At 39.5% G+C, this 13204-nt stretch overlaps 1 protein-coding gene across 2 annotated transcripts in view; it reads left to right on the forward strand.

Moving 5' to 3' along the window:
* The first annotated feature begins 218 nt into the window (after positions 1-218).
* tmem94 (transmembrane protein 94) overlaps positions 219-13204 on the forward strand; it is a 38797-nt gene continuing 25811 nt past the window's right edge. The window contains exons 1-14 of one of the 2 annotated variants that reach the window (XM_076298693.1): positions 219-337; positions 1484-1612; positions 5489-5608; positions 6387-6514; positions 6792-6928; positions 7263-7471; positions 7702-7853; positions 7958-8060; positions 8155-8241; positions 9484-9600; positions 10386-10442; positions 11811-11915; positions 12128-12301; positions 12434-12655. In XM_076298693.1, the coding sequence (XP_076154808.1) occupies positions 1589-1612; positions 5489-5608; positions 6387-6514; positions 6792-6928; positions 7263-7471; positions 7702-7853; positions 7958-8060; positions 8155-8241; positions 9484-9600; positions 10386-10442; positions 11811-11915; positions 12128-12301; positions 12434-12655 (1635 nt within the window). In that variant the 5' untranslated portion in view covers positions 219-337; positions 1484-1588. The remainder of the gene's footprint in view (positions 338-1483; positions 1613-5488; positions 5609-6386; positions 6515-6791; positions 6929-7262; positions 7472-7701; positions 7854-7957; positions 8061-8154; positions 8242-9483; positions 9601-10385; positions 10443-11810; positions 11916-12127; positions 12302-12433; positions 12656-13204) is intronic. The other variant, XM_076298694.1, reaches the window with a different exon arrangement.

Here is a 13204-nt window from a genome sequence, read left to right on the forward strand (position 1 = left end):
AGCCGCATAATAGATTTGAAACATTTAACATTAAAAATTGTATAAAATCAAAGAGTAGGTTTTAGGGAAAAAGAAGCTTTGTGTTTGGTTTGACACAAACTCGACCCTCGTAGTCAGTGCTAAATAGATTTTTCGAATGTGTCGAATATCCAACGTCCAATATAAAACCAACTTTACCACGGTTATTTTACGTTGTTTGTCGCCACTTCCTACTGGAATATGGCTGTCATTCGTGGGCGAATTTGAGGGACGAGTGAGAGATGGTCGTATTACCAGTGATGGTAGCCCACTATACAGACAGGCAAAATCAGAAATAAAGTCTGTGCTCAAAAATAAGGTATGATAATGCATTTGATGTTTCCAGTATACTGGAAACATCAAATTGAAGGGCGTATGTTGCCAAGCTTTGAAAGCCTAACGTTAGTTAGCATACCCTATGGCTTCCTGATATTAGCTAGCTAGACTAAGCATTTTAATATCTGACCTGTTAATATCTGACATGTTCCAAGACATTTAAGAAATATGCAATTTGGCGATTGTTGACAAAGTCACGAGCCCTAGGTATGTGCAGAATGCTAAAGTCATTGAGTAATACGATCGAGTTTTGTTTTAAGCCGATAACAGTTAGGCTACTGTCCCATGCTAACTGTGCTAGCTAACATATAACGTTGAGATACTAACTGTATTAGATAGCCAGTTTGTCCATCAAGATAAAGACAGTGAAGTGCACTTGAATTAGAACTGTTTTGCTGTTTTGACTCAGTGACTTAGATCTGTTAAGTTAAGTAAGTTAATGTCAGCACATAACATAGAAGCTAGACATTGTTCAATCCAGTGACTGACCCATGTTATTTGACTTATTACGTGAATGAAGGGGAATCTCACAGGTTAGGCGTGCGGGTTGGAATATCTGAAATCAAAGTCAAGGATTCACCTGTTATCTACCCCTTTGACATCTTTGTCCCTTGGGCCGCCTCAGTAACATTAACGTTACCTTTGACTGTTGTTGACATACACCAATGATGCATTGCTGACTAGAGTAAGTTCCATGTCAAGCATTTGTGCGTTGGCACTGTTCGTTACAGTTCTAGTTCTAAATCACAGTTGCTCGTGCTGTTTGTTTACATCTAACAACATGGATTGTCTAATGGCCCAAGGCTGTTAGTGAACTAGTATTTGCATCTATATTGTTGTAGGCTGCATTCGACAATGTAGTACCAATACTGTTTTGTGAATGTTCAGTCGGTTTTGTTTTTCATTGAATTTGCCATGCTCTTTGCTATCATCTAAATGCAGGAGACATCTTCTCGTTTTACCCTTGAATAAATTGAAACCAAAATCAAGCTACTTGAGGGAGAAGTGAAGTGAAGAAGTGACTTGGTTCAAATAATTTCTAATGGACTGAAATGTTTCCTCTTTTTCTTGGAAGGGCATTACTATGTGTTTAAGTGCCTGAAGACTGAAGTTGTGCTATATTCCACAGGGTTGTTGAGCAGTGAAGCAAGTAAAGCCAGGGTAAGCATCACTGTTACCACAGACAACCAGTGCACCACCTTCTGACAGAGCATGCTGGGAGTCAGCAGTTGCCATGGAGCTAAAGGATAAGAAGCAGGTAGGGAATTGCTACAGTGCCTCATAAGTGAGGGTAGAGCTGGGTGTGTTTTTCAAGAATTTAGCTTAGATGTCAATGCAATCACAGGATTGCGAACATTCAGTCATGCCTGATATTACGTGGAAATTACTCTTAAAATGGATCCCTCATTTTCTCTAAACTCTTTGCTCACATGGTTCTCTCGTGCGCTGAGTGGTCTTTTCACAGTTCACAGTTTTGGATTTGCTTAATACTGGTCAATCAACTTCCTGTTTATAAACGCTGTACACAGTAGGCTATGACAGATTTTTTTTTAATATAGTAGGCTACTGCTAGTCTTTTAGGTTTAATGCTACCTTACATATAGTGTTATAATCTTGGGGTCTGGTGTTACTTTAGTAATCAGCTTGTCTTAGAGCTTGTCTATTATTTCACTCTTGGTAGAGAACAACCCTAATGGGCATATAGGCCTAAACCTCTAACAGAAACAAATAAGTTGGGAAGTTTATGCAGGTTTAGATGGGGACATTTAGACTTAATTTAACTATGATAATGTATTCAATAAGATCTTGCTACTTGGATTGAGCATTGGACATTGCTTCACATCTCATTGCTTTATAGTAGACGGTAAACAAAGATAGACAGTTTTTCCTATTAACCTACAAGAAAGAAGAGCTTGATGTAATTTGCAACTGTACCTCAACACCAACATTCTTGACCTGTGATGTTCCCCAGTGGTCTATCTTGGAGCCACTATTATTCAGCCTTTATATGCTCCTACTTGGACAAATCATCAAGAACAATTTGATTTCCTATCATAGCTATGCTGATGACACCCAAATTGACTTACCCTGTAGCCCAGTGGTTCTTAAACTGGGGGTCGCCAAAAATATTGGAGGGGTCGTGAAATGATTATTCTAAAGGTTTTTAGTCAAAGGCTGCCATTGACATAATGCCTTTGGTGTTGACATAGCCTACCTATGAGCCTACCCTGCCTCTGCTTCCAGTGCCCCTCTCACAACATTTCAAAACCAAATTCCGCCGGTTAGAGTGAAGGGGATCGCGAGACTTGGCCCATGTTTTTTTTTTTTTTTTTTTAAGAACCACAGCTGTAGCCTAATGACTATGGTTCCCTTGTATCTCTTTGTCAGTGTATTGACCAAATTAACAAAGTGGATGTCTCAACTTTTCTCAGCTGAACAAAGAAACGGATTAGCATACTTGGTATAGGTAAAGGATAAAACTGAAGTAAATAAATAACTTCACTGAGTTAAAGGCAGGGTAACCAATACCAAACGATTTCTATCACTTAGGCTAACACTTTTTGTAACACTCAGCGAATATCTTTGTTATCCGCTAGATCCATTCTCTGTGTACACTGTACAAAAACTGTCTTCTTACACAACTCTGGTTCCATCAACTGGAAACAAATGACATGGGACCAGCCTGTAACCTAAACAATAACAAAACACTGTGTGGAGTTTCAACAAATGCCTCAACTTACATGGCAATGAAATGACACCTCCACACATACACACCTACACACCTTGTCATACATTAGTCATACTGGAAGTTACTTGAGATAAAGGTAGGCTAACAGCCAAATAAATCAAACACAAATAATGCAATGTGACATTTTTGTTAAGAATTGAAATTTGTATTGATTACCCCTCTCAATTATAAAAATATGTAGATAGAAATGGTTTGTGTGTAGATTACTCAAGAATAGAATCACACGTGTGCATCTTGAATTTGCCTCTCTGTGGTTTTACCATAATGTTGTGGGAAAAGTTTATTTATAGCCATGGGAATTGAGCTTAGTGAAAGGATAAAATAGAGAGACAGGGTTTGGGATCATCCAAATATTCCTGGTCTGTTCCAGCTCATAACATTAAAAGTTTGGTCCCCATTTCCAATACAATACAATGCTTGTCAAATTCAGCTCATTGCTCCTAATAGTCTTCTAGTTGTTTGTTCTGTGTGGGTGCTTAGAAAATAATCAGTGTTCATAAACAGTCCTGCTTGATCATATAAAAAAGTGGCCTAGATCAAACCATGCACTGTTCCAGCTAGGGATGTAACGATTACCAGTATAATGGTAAACCGCTGTAATGTAAAAAATGAACACTAGCAACAAAGTGGAGGCAATCCAAACCGAGCAGTGGCAAAGACAAAAACTAGAGGTGTATTGTAACAAATCTGGGAGTTGATACAGCGCGTACATCAGCAATACCACTGTACAAACTCAAAGACAAAATACAAACAGTCTTGCTTAAATACACTTCCAGTAATCCCCTTCTGTCGCCTCACGTGAGCTCTCTCTCCGGTCATACCTTGTCTCGTGAGGCGCCAGCATTACGTTAAAACAAGTAGCGCTCTTCATGATTGTGTGAGAAAAACTCGTCACACAATGATTAATCGCCCCCCATCATGTGGTGTGACAAAGGTCACATATGCACGTGACCGGGGTTGGCTTAATCAAAAGGCCTTGGGTGGCGGTGATCAAAACAAATGTAAAAATACATACACTCTGGAATGTTGAAATACATATACTCTGGAATTTCTCACTACACCGCGATAAAAATGTTGACGATAACAATTACCTTTTTCATTTCAAATATCATGATTATCACGGTTGATTACCACGGTGTGGAAACCGTGTGTTTAATCTTTCCCCACTTCATCCGAGGCTGCTTTTGACATACAGTAGGCCTAGTGCAATGAAACAAAACTGGTACCCTACTGATTCTGTTATGTACTTGATGATGATGAACTGTGATTCGGATTTGGCTACACCTGCTTTTAAAAGGTGGAACATTTTCACTGCAAAACTCTGCGTGTTTTTATGTGCGTGTCCACATTAAATCTATTCCACTCACGTTATTTAGTCTCACTCAATGGATCCAAATAACAGAAATAGCAAACTCCAAGTCATGGTAGGGTAAGTTAAGCTCTAAGCACAAAGCCAATTAAACATGACCAAGGAAAAAGTGAATAGGACAACACACAATGCCACGGTAACGTTATGCTATGAATTAAGAATGGTCAGCTCAGCCAGGTTTGTTTGTGCAGTCAGGATGTAGGCCTATGAATGTGAATGAAAATATGCCCTTCTCCCATAGCAAAAGGCCACCTTAAAATGCACCAGAATAAAGGAATCAAATCTACTCACTAACATTTTTTTTTACCCTTCCTCAGCACTCTATGAGCAACCCCAGGTGAAAATGAGTTCCAGTGTCCCTGGTTAAATGTTGCACTTTTGATAAGGTTTTGCCTATATTTTGTAATTGTAATATAGTAAATGCTGTCACACTTTTTGAAACTATTTCAGGTTGTGTAGGTCTAGTAGTGCTTTCTGAACATATTGAACACAATTTTAAAAATACAGCGATAATACCGAAAACCGTGATAATTTTGGTCACTAATTGTGAGGTTAAATTTTCATACCGTTACATCCCTAGTTCCAGCCAAGCAATATGTTCCTTCTGGAGCAGCAAAAAGATTTGTATTGTTGGTTGAGCTAAAATACGGTATGAACCTTCTTTAGTCAGCATTGCATGCCTTTAAATTAGTACAAGGGTAGTATCTGTTTCCTATGTATGTCTGTAGGAAATTAAAAAAAAACAGCTCACTACAACCTAATATTATTATGGCCATGAAAGGACTACAGGCAACAGTAAGTAAAAGGAGCAAAGGTCTATTAACTGTATGTTTGAGAGACTAGTATCAAAGTCACTATACTGCAGGTAGCTATGTTGATATCTATGTCTTGTTAAATTTTGAGCCCTAACTATTGGGCACATGTTTGAAATAAATAAATATTGGGCACATGTAGCAAAGGAATTAAATGTATTACATGTTGCTAGGGGGCACTTCTGATGTCATGATCTGTCTTAGGAGGAGCCGGTGACCCCCCTTGGGCTGTCTACAACTCAGGCTCTTCAGACGTTGCACAACCAGCTCTTCAATCTACTAGAGCAACACCAGAGGTCTGGCAGAAGGAGACCCACTCTACAGGTATTTACCAATCCTGTGACACATGGTATACTGTACACTCTCAACTCATTCAGCACACTTAACAATGTAACACACATTGCACGTTTTCTAGTCACTGTCCCAGTGCCCTTGTTGGTAAGTTGAAAGTGGTTGCTTAAAGTGTGTTTGAAATTGTCTGGAAGTAAGACAGTTGCAGACATTATGTTGCCATGCCAACTACATCATGCTGGACTGCATCATCTGCTTGTTGCTATACTCTTTTAGGTTGATTTATGTCATCATCAAAGGCATGAATAATCAATCAAGTTCATGAAAAATAATGTAAATTGCATAGGTCCCATACTTATGGTTTTGTATTTATTCCTTGTCAACCTCAGATGTTCTGATATTTTGTGACTAGTAATCTGAAGTTCAATAAGGTGCTGTCTGCCGGCCCTACTTCGTTAGTGTTCTATGTCAATGTTTTGGCCACAACACACAGTCTGGTAAAAATGGAAGTTTATATGTAATGGGATTTACATTTTTCAGAAATGTTCAACAGAATTATCAAAGTACACAAACCTGAATATAGCGCATTAATGATTCAATTCTAATTTTGGTGTACATTTTGACGTTAGAGAGCATTTGAGATTCAGGAAAAGTTTGACATTTCCCACTTATCCAGTATTGACAAGTTTCAACATGTTTGAGGTGTGTCCCACACTGCTTGAACCTCACTTACACAGCAGGTACACTACGCTAACTTTCAGCATCTCAGAAACAGTTCACACTTCACTGCTGACTTTATATTCAATTACAGGATTTATGGAAACAGAGCTTCCTTCACCAAAGCAATCGCCACTCCTGCTTTCATTGGCCAGGAGCTGCACTCACTCTGGTGGTGGTCTTTGGGCTGGTCTGCTGCCATGGCAGCCAGCCAAATGGCAGGTGAAGTAATTGCTGCACACTTTCAGCAAAGTATAGTGTAGTATGGTGCACATTAGTTTGAAATACAAAACTGTGGAACATAGCTTGTAAAAAAGGAAATGGTTGTTCAAGCATTATATTGTCATTTTAAACAAAAACAAGCTACATTGCACTGTAATATTACCACAACCCTTGCACGGTCTGGTTAATGGTTATACACAAGAAAATGCTATGACATCTCTGCTACTTTGCCTGCGATGGAAAGAGTGACGGTGCTGTTTTTGGCCTGTGTTGTCAGTGGTGGGATCGAGCTAGTGAATGCTGGGGCCCTTTTCCTTTTGCTCTTGCTGAACTTGCTCCTCATCAGCCGGCAACAGCGCTTGAAGAAGAGTGAAATGGTGCGGAGGCTCAAGGCCATCATCACACAGCTCAGTGGTGAGGGTGTAGGGAATGAGAACACTGACCTTATTGTTTGTATGAGTATGTATACTGCATACATATTGCATACTGTACTGTACAGTATTGCATACTGTATGTTGGTGTTTTTGTACATGCATATGTTTTTGTAAAGAACTGCATGGCTCTTCACTACTGTGTATTTTTGCTGGATGATGCTTATTCTGCTGGACTCCTGCTGTTTAATGTTGTCTTAATGTGTCTTTGTTGTAATGTTTCTGTTCCCTGTTTCCTGCTCTGAATATTTTCGGCTCCTGGTCTTGTATATTTTGTTTATTGAACCCTAATCCAACTCCCTCCCTATTCCCTATAGATCACCTGGAAGCTTGTGGAGGGCAGTCATTCCGATGGGCCCCTGCACTTTACCCTGACCTCTACACTCCTTCGTCCCCATCCTGGTCTTTACACTGGACTTTTCGAGATGAACAGCTTGTCAACCTACCTGTCAGTTTACTGGTTGAGGGTGATGTTATTGCACTGAGGCCTGGTCAGGAGACATTTGCCTCTCTCAGAGGAATCAAGGTGATTGATCAAGACTGGGGGGTCCGTATCATGTAGTGGAGAACTTTGTTAATCTGATGAGATGCTCAGTACTTCATCCAGAAGATCTATCAGTCAGTAGCATTTGTTGTCATGCGAACTGGAACACAAATCTGACTCTTGGGTCAAGAACATTGTTTGCCTTGTTTGCGTTTTGATCAGAAATAGAATATTGTCAATGGTCAAAGTCTATTTCTGTTTTTGTTCTGTAGGATGATGAGCACATAGTCCTGGAGCCAGGAGATCTCTTTCCTCCTTTCTCTCCCCCACCATCACCTCATGGGATTGAGAAGAGGGGACCCCACAGCCCTCAGCAGCACCGGCTATTCAGGGTGGTACGCACACCTGTGCTCAATCATATCAGGTTAGCCCTCACCTGTATGCTAGATTGTAATGGATTTGAATCCCTGTGCAATCCTTTATACTTATATTCCTTCAAATGTATCCCTTTCCGACATATTTAAACAGGAACAGTTTAGACATGGCTCTGTCTCGACCAATCACAGCCATGGACAATGAGCGTTTCACTGTTCAGACCATCATGGCGAAATATGCATCTCTGGCTGTGTTGGTATGATAACATTTGTATTTTTAATAAGATGGGTGTGATTTAATGATCTGTCGCCTGGTGTGTCAGTAATACAATACATTTCTTTTCCATGCAGGTGGCCTTCTTCACTGTTAACACAGTGCGTTATTTCTGTGACACTCCCAGTCTTGCTCCAGCTCTATTCAACTTCTTCCAGTTACAGGTATGTTTGGAAGTCATGGGAAAGGTCTAAGTTATTGATAGGTCCACTTGCCATGTATACAACAGCGTTTCTCAGACTATAGACTACCTACTGGTGAACAGGTATTAGCAGGCAAAGAAGCAAAGATATTTAGCAATTCATTTGCTCTCATCTCCATTCCATTTTTTCAAACAGAAATTCCATTTTGTTAAACAGAATGGTTATCTATGAACAGTCAATTCAGCAGGCAGTGTGGATTGCCAATCTTAAGGGTCATTCACACCAAGAACGATAGCGATAACTATAACCACAACGATAAAAGCGTTCACACTGAACAACGATAAACAAAGTCTCTCCTTGTGTTAATGAATGTGACAGTTAAAATTTGATGGGTTCTGATTGGCTATTAGCTTTATATCGTTCTCAAAATCGCTCTGAAAGTGATCCCCAACGATATCGTTCTTCATGTCGTTATCGTTATAGTTTATGTGTGAACGTCGTCATTCATATTAACGAGAACGATATTTGTTTATAGTTATCGTTATCGTTCTTGGTGTGAATGGGTATTTACTAGAATGTCGTAGGCTCATTGATTTAGTAACATGGCATAGAAGTTATTTGCCCAATTTAAAATAAATAAACTAATAAATACCACTATAATAGTTTACACCTTTGTTCCTCTCTTTCTCTGACATGGTCTGTCCTGAAAATGTTGTGTCTTTTAAATTCTTTTGTAACATTTATTAAATTCAAATTGTTATCTTTTACCTGTTGAATTTTCACTATTTGGGGTAGGTAGCAAGTTTTTCTTGGACCCAATGATTGCTGCTTGTGGCTTTATTTAAACGTATTATTATATCATATACCCTTGTCCAAGTATTTGTAGTGCTGTATGTAGCTTTTACTCTACCTTTACTATGTATTAAAGGACATTCTTGCCAAGTACAGTTTTACAAACATGTAATTGCCTATGTGTACATATAAAATTCACAAAATGATCAAATCTAGCACAGAAAAATAAAAGAAAGTTGAGATCAGCAGATAATGTGTTGCAACACAACACCTTCAACTTTAAAATCATGTTTGTGTGAGGTATTTTCTCACTGAAACTTTTTCCATGAAACTGCAATAAAATGAAAAAATAAATATTTGGACAAATCATGCGTCCCATTCTTCCTATTCAGATTTATAGTTGAAAAATGACCGACGGACTACACATTGTCCCTTACTTATCTTTCTTCCCCATCTGATGTGTGTTTGTAGATGATGGGAGTTCTTCCTATTCTTCCTCTACTATTCCCCGTCATGTGGGTGCTGGTAAATGCATATGGGGAAGCTCGAGTATTAGCAGAATCCAGCCGCAACTCTCCCACTGGACTGGTAAGCCACATAAGCTAAATAAATTTTATTTCAACACTGGAAATAGAATACCCCAGAAACAGATCCAATGCAAATGTATCATTGACAAACATTGACACGTTTTCACTTTATGGTACAATAGTTTTATTATCAAAATTGAAAAAGCTTCTGGACCTATAATGAGTAAGTCTGAAGGCATGAAAAATATAGTATCCTTCAGATTTACCATTATTGTGGGTATATAAGCATTTTATTTTTTATTCTACAACCAACATTGACAGCAACTTTAATAGACATTTTAATAAACTTTTTACATCAATAATTCTGCAGGTTAATTTCACTCTCCAGCTCACACCAGGAATTTTGGCATGGTCCAGTATAGTTTTGGCAGTTGTCTGACCGGAGATATGTTTATCATCTTGAATTTCCTTGTGAAAAGCTGATATGAGTTGTTGTACTCTGTTCCAATTCATATTTGTCAAATAGTCAAATAGCAAAGTCAGTATTCTTAATTATAAATTATATATTTCTTTACATTTGGATGCAATTGAAAGGCACAGCAAACAATACTTTACCACTTTTTGTAGTTGACTGGTTGTCATTTCAAGTGTGTCCTTGGGAATCAACTGTTTATAGGGCATGGATGATGTCCTTTCAGTTGTGGTGTATTCCTTGAACTCTCTAGGAGCTTTTTGTCCTTGCTTCGAAGGCTGAAATCTCACTCTTTTAACGCCTAAACTTAAAGTGGCTTTGCAAAGCTGCTAAAGGGGGCCCACTTTGTTAATAAGGCTCTTCTCTTGCTCCAGCTTGCTAAATTCTCTGAGGACACACTAAGCAGCTACACGGAAGTCGTGTCCTCTCAGGTATATCCTCACAACTCCTCTCCTTTTTGTCCCCCACCTCCCCATTCATGTTCAGAGTCCTTCGCTCTAGCTTCTCATTACTTCATTGAATGTATTTCTTTTTTTAAGCACTATTTGGGCACTACTTATGCTTTTAAATACTGCCATTTGCAAAATAGATGTTAGTGCTGCTTTGATCCTGCTTGGTTGAAGTACCTTTTCTGATTTTGCTTTTTTATTATTTCCATTGCTATCCATTGTTACCATCATGCTAGATGGTAACTTTTTTTCTACCTTGCTTTGAGCCTTGTGCCTGACCCCCTCTTTCATCCCTTTCCTTCGCCTTATCACTTACATTTGCCACATATGCATGGGCCCTTTGGAAGTCATACTTGGAGAGCTTCGATTCTTGTAATGTCTCAAATAATGAGTTGTTAGCAATCAGTGCTGTGCTGCTAAAGCCTTTCCTACATGCAGAAATGCAGACCTTATCCTGGATTGCCAGTGGGAATGGCACCTGTTCATTTGTCCTTCACATGACCATAGATCATCAAAATATCAAAAATAGTGTTATACAAAATTATACCATAACAAATCTCAAATAGTTGCATAGATATTGTTCTCTGTAATTATGTAAAGATATTACCTTGTATGCGTTGCTGTGAAATTTTATATTGATGGGACTCATTGTAAGTTTATTTTGTGAGAAGTGGTCACTTCTATCATGCAAAAACATCTTCTGTAATGGTACAGGAATGGTCATGGAAAAATTATCATTAATTTAAAGTACAAAACCAAGTAATTAGAAACGGTAAACAGTATTGCACTGCATCATAACCCCAGAAGTTAAGATTACATTGAACCGCTAGATTCACGCCACACATTGCTGTTGCTTTATGGAAACAAAATCAGTAGGCAAATCTAAATAGACACATTTACATGCACTTCAGTGTCCCGGTTATTATAATGCATGTAAACACGCTTATAGATTCAAAAGGATCACATGACCTTTCATTGTGATCATCACAAGAGTAATGATTTTGCGTTTTGTGTTAACTATCTTTTTTTTTGTTATAGTTCTACTATATTTCAGCAGTAGGACGCTGCTTTGTCTGTATTGACCTTGGTCTGCTCTCCCTTCCAATGAAACTCTTAATTGTGCACCAACTCATTTGAAATATCAATCTTTAATTTTGGTGTTTGGCAGGTAGACCACAAGCCTGAATTTGTAAAGATAGAATTTGGATATTAACATTTTAGATTTCCAAAAGCTTTTCTTCTGATGACTCAAAGAAAGAAGACTATTCAGTTTATAAATCATAAACTCCTGTAAAGGTAGTTACTGATTAGTTTGTGTGTATGTGTTTGCTTTTGCGTGTGTGTGTGTAGGAGATGCTACGTTCTGTGTGGAGGCACCTGGTGGGGGTGCTAAAGGGAGAATCCCGTACACTTTGCTATACCTCCAGTCTTTTGCACGCATTGGGATCGGTCACAGTGAGTACTCAGTGAGCCATTTATTATGTTGCAACAGGCCGGAATTGAAAATCTGTCACATAGTGGTTAGCTCCATGGCTAGCACAAGGGGAATAATAGGTGTGTGTGTGTGTGTGTGTGTCTGTGTGTGTCTGTGTCTGTGTCTGTGTGTGTGTGTGTGTGTGTGTGTGTGTGTGTGTGTGTGTGTGTGTGTGTGTGTGTGTTGTGGACAGGTATTGTGCTGTGTGGACAAGCAGGGAATCCTATCATGGCCCAACCCCAGCCCAGAGACTGTGCTGTTCTTCAGTGGCCGTGTGGAGATGCATCATGACAGTCAGGATGACCTCAGAGATGACCTGTCAATCAATTCTTACTGCCGAATGGAGGGAGAGGAAGACCGAGATGAGGTAAGGAGAGGTTTGGTCGTCACATGACTGAAATAAATCAAAATCAAGATCCACAAAGCTGAACTAGATTGTTTTAAAAGGTAATACATTTATAACTCACATAGCCAGAAATTCCTTACCTCTCTGAAACAGGTCCAGGAAGGAGAAGCTCTGCTGAGCCTTCCCATGGGTGGCTGCTCAGCACTACTTATGTCAGGAGAACAGGAGCCCAGTGAGACCTCCCATGACACGGCTCGCTCCTCTGATACACAAAGGGCCCGCCGTGCCCCTCAGACCTCACGCACAAAGCACCCATCCGGCTCCAATGTTAGCTTCAGCCACGACACAGAAGGTGGCGAAGAGGAACAGTCTCAGGTATCCTTCTTTATCTCCATCTCCAACACCCTCACATGTACGGATGGACAGACACATGCACACAGCTGTAGTATTCACTGAACAGTAACATACATTCACACATTAATGAATTGCCAGCCAAAACTTATGAAATTCACATTATCTATCCATGAAGCTATCAGCGATCGTCACATCCATTGATCCATTGTTTAGCGCAGCGGTTCCCAAACTTTTTTCCCCGCGGACCACCTTCTACATCCTGACTCGGCTCGCGTACCCCCACCATCCAACACATAAAAAAGTAACTCATTCTATTGACGCATCGTTGTTTAATTAGCCGCCCTACATGATAACATAATCAAAATGTGCAACTGGTCTATGAGCTCTCACGTTAAAAAAAAAACTGTGTGGAGAACCACATTAGAATGGTTAGATAGCATCTCACTGCAGACCACGCACTGTGGCTTTGGGCAGTCTGTCTCCCAATCCACGTGAAGCCTAGGGCTATATGCCTCATCATACTTTCGTTTTCTTCGCGCAGTCTTTTCTGTCTCGTTCTTTCTTTTATCC

This window comes from Alosa pseudoharengus, unplaced genomic scaffold (genome assembly GCF_046254945.1).
Source record: "Alosa pseudoharengus isolate Yale_2024_CS ecotype anadromous, Long Island Sound unplaced genomic scaffold, YU_APseudo_1.1 YU_APseudo_1.1_scf_21, whole genome shotgun sequence".
In the NCBI taxonomy this organism is placed as follows: domain Eukaryota; kingdom Metazoa; phylum Chordata; class Actinopteri; order Clupeiformes; family Clupeidae; genus Alosa; species Alosa pseudoharengus.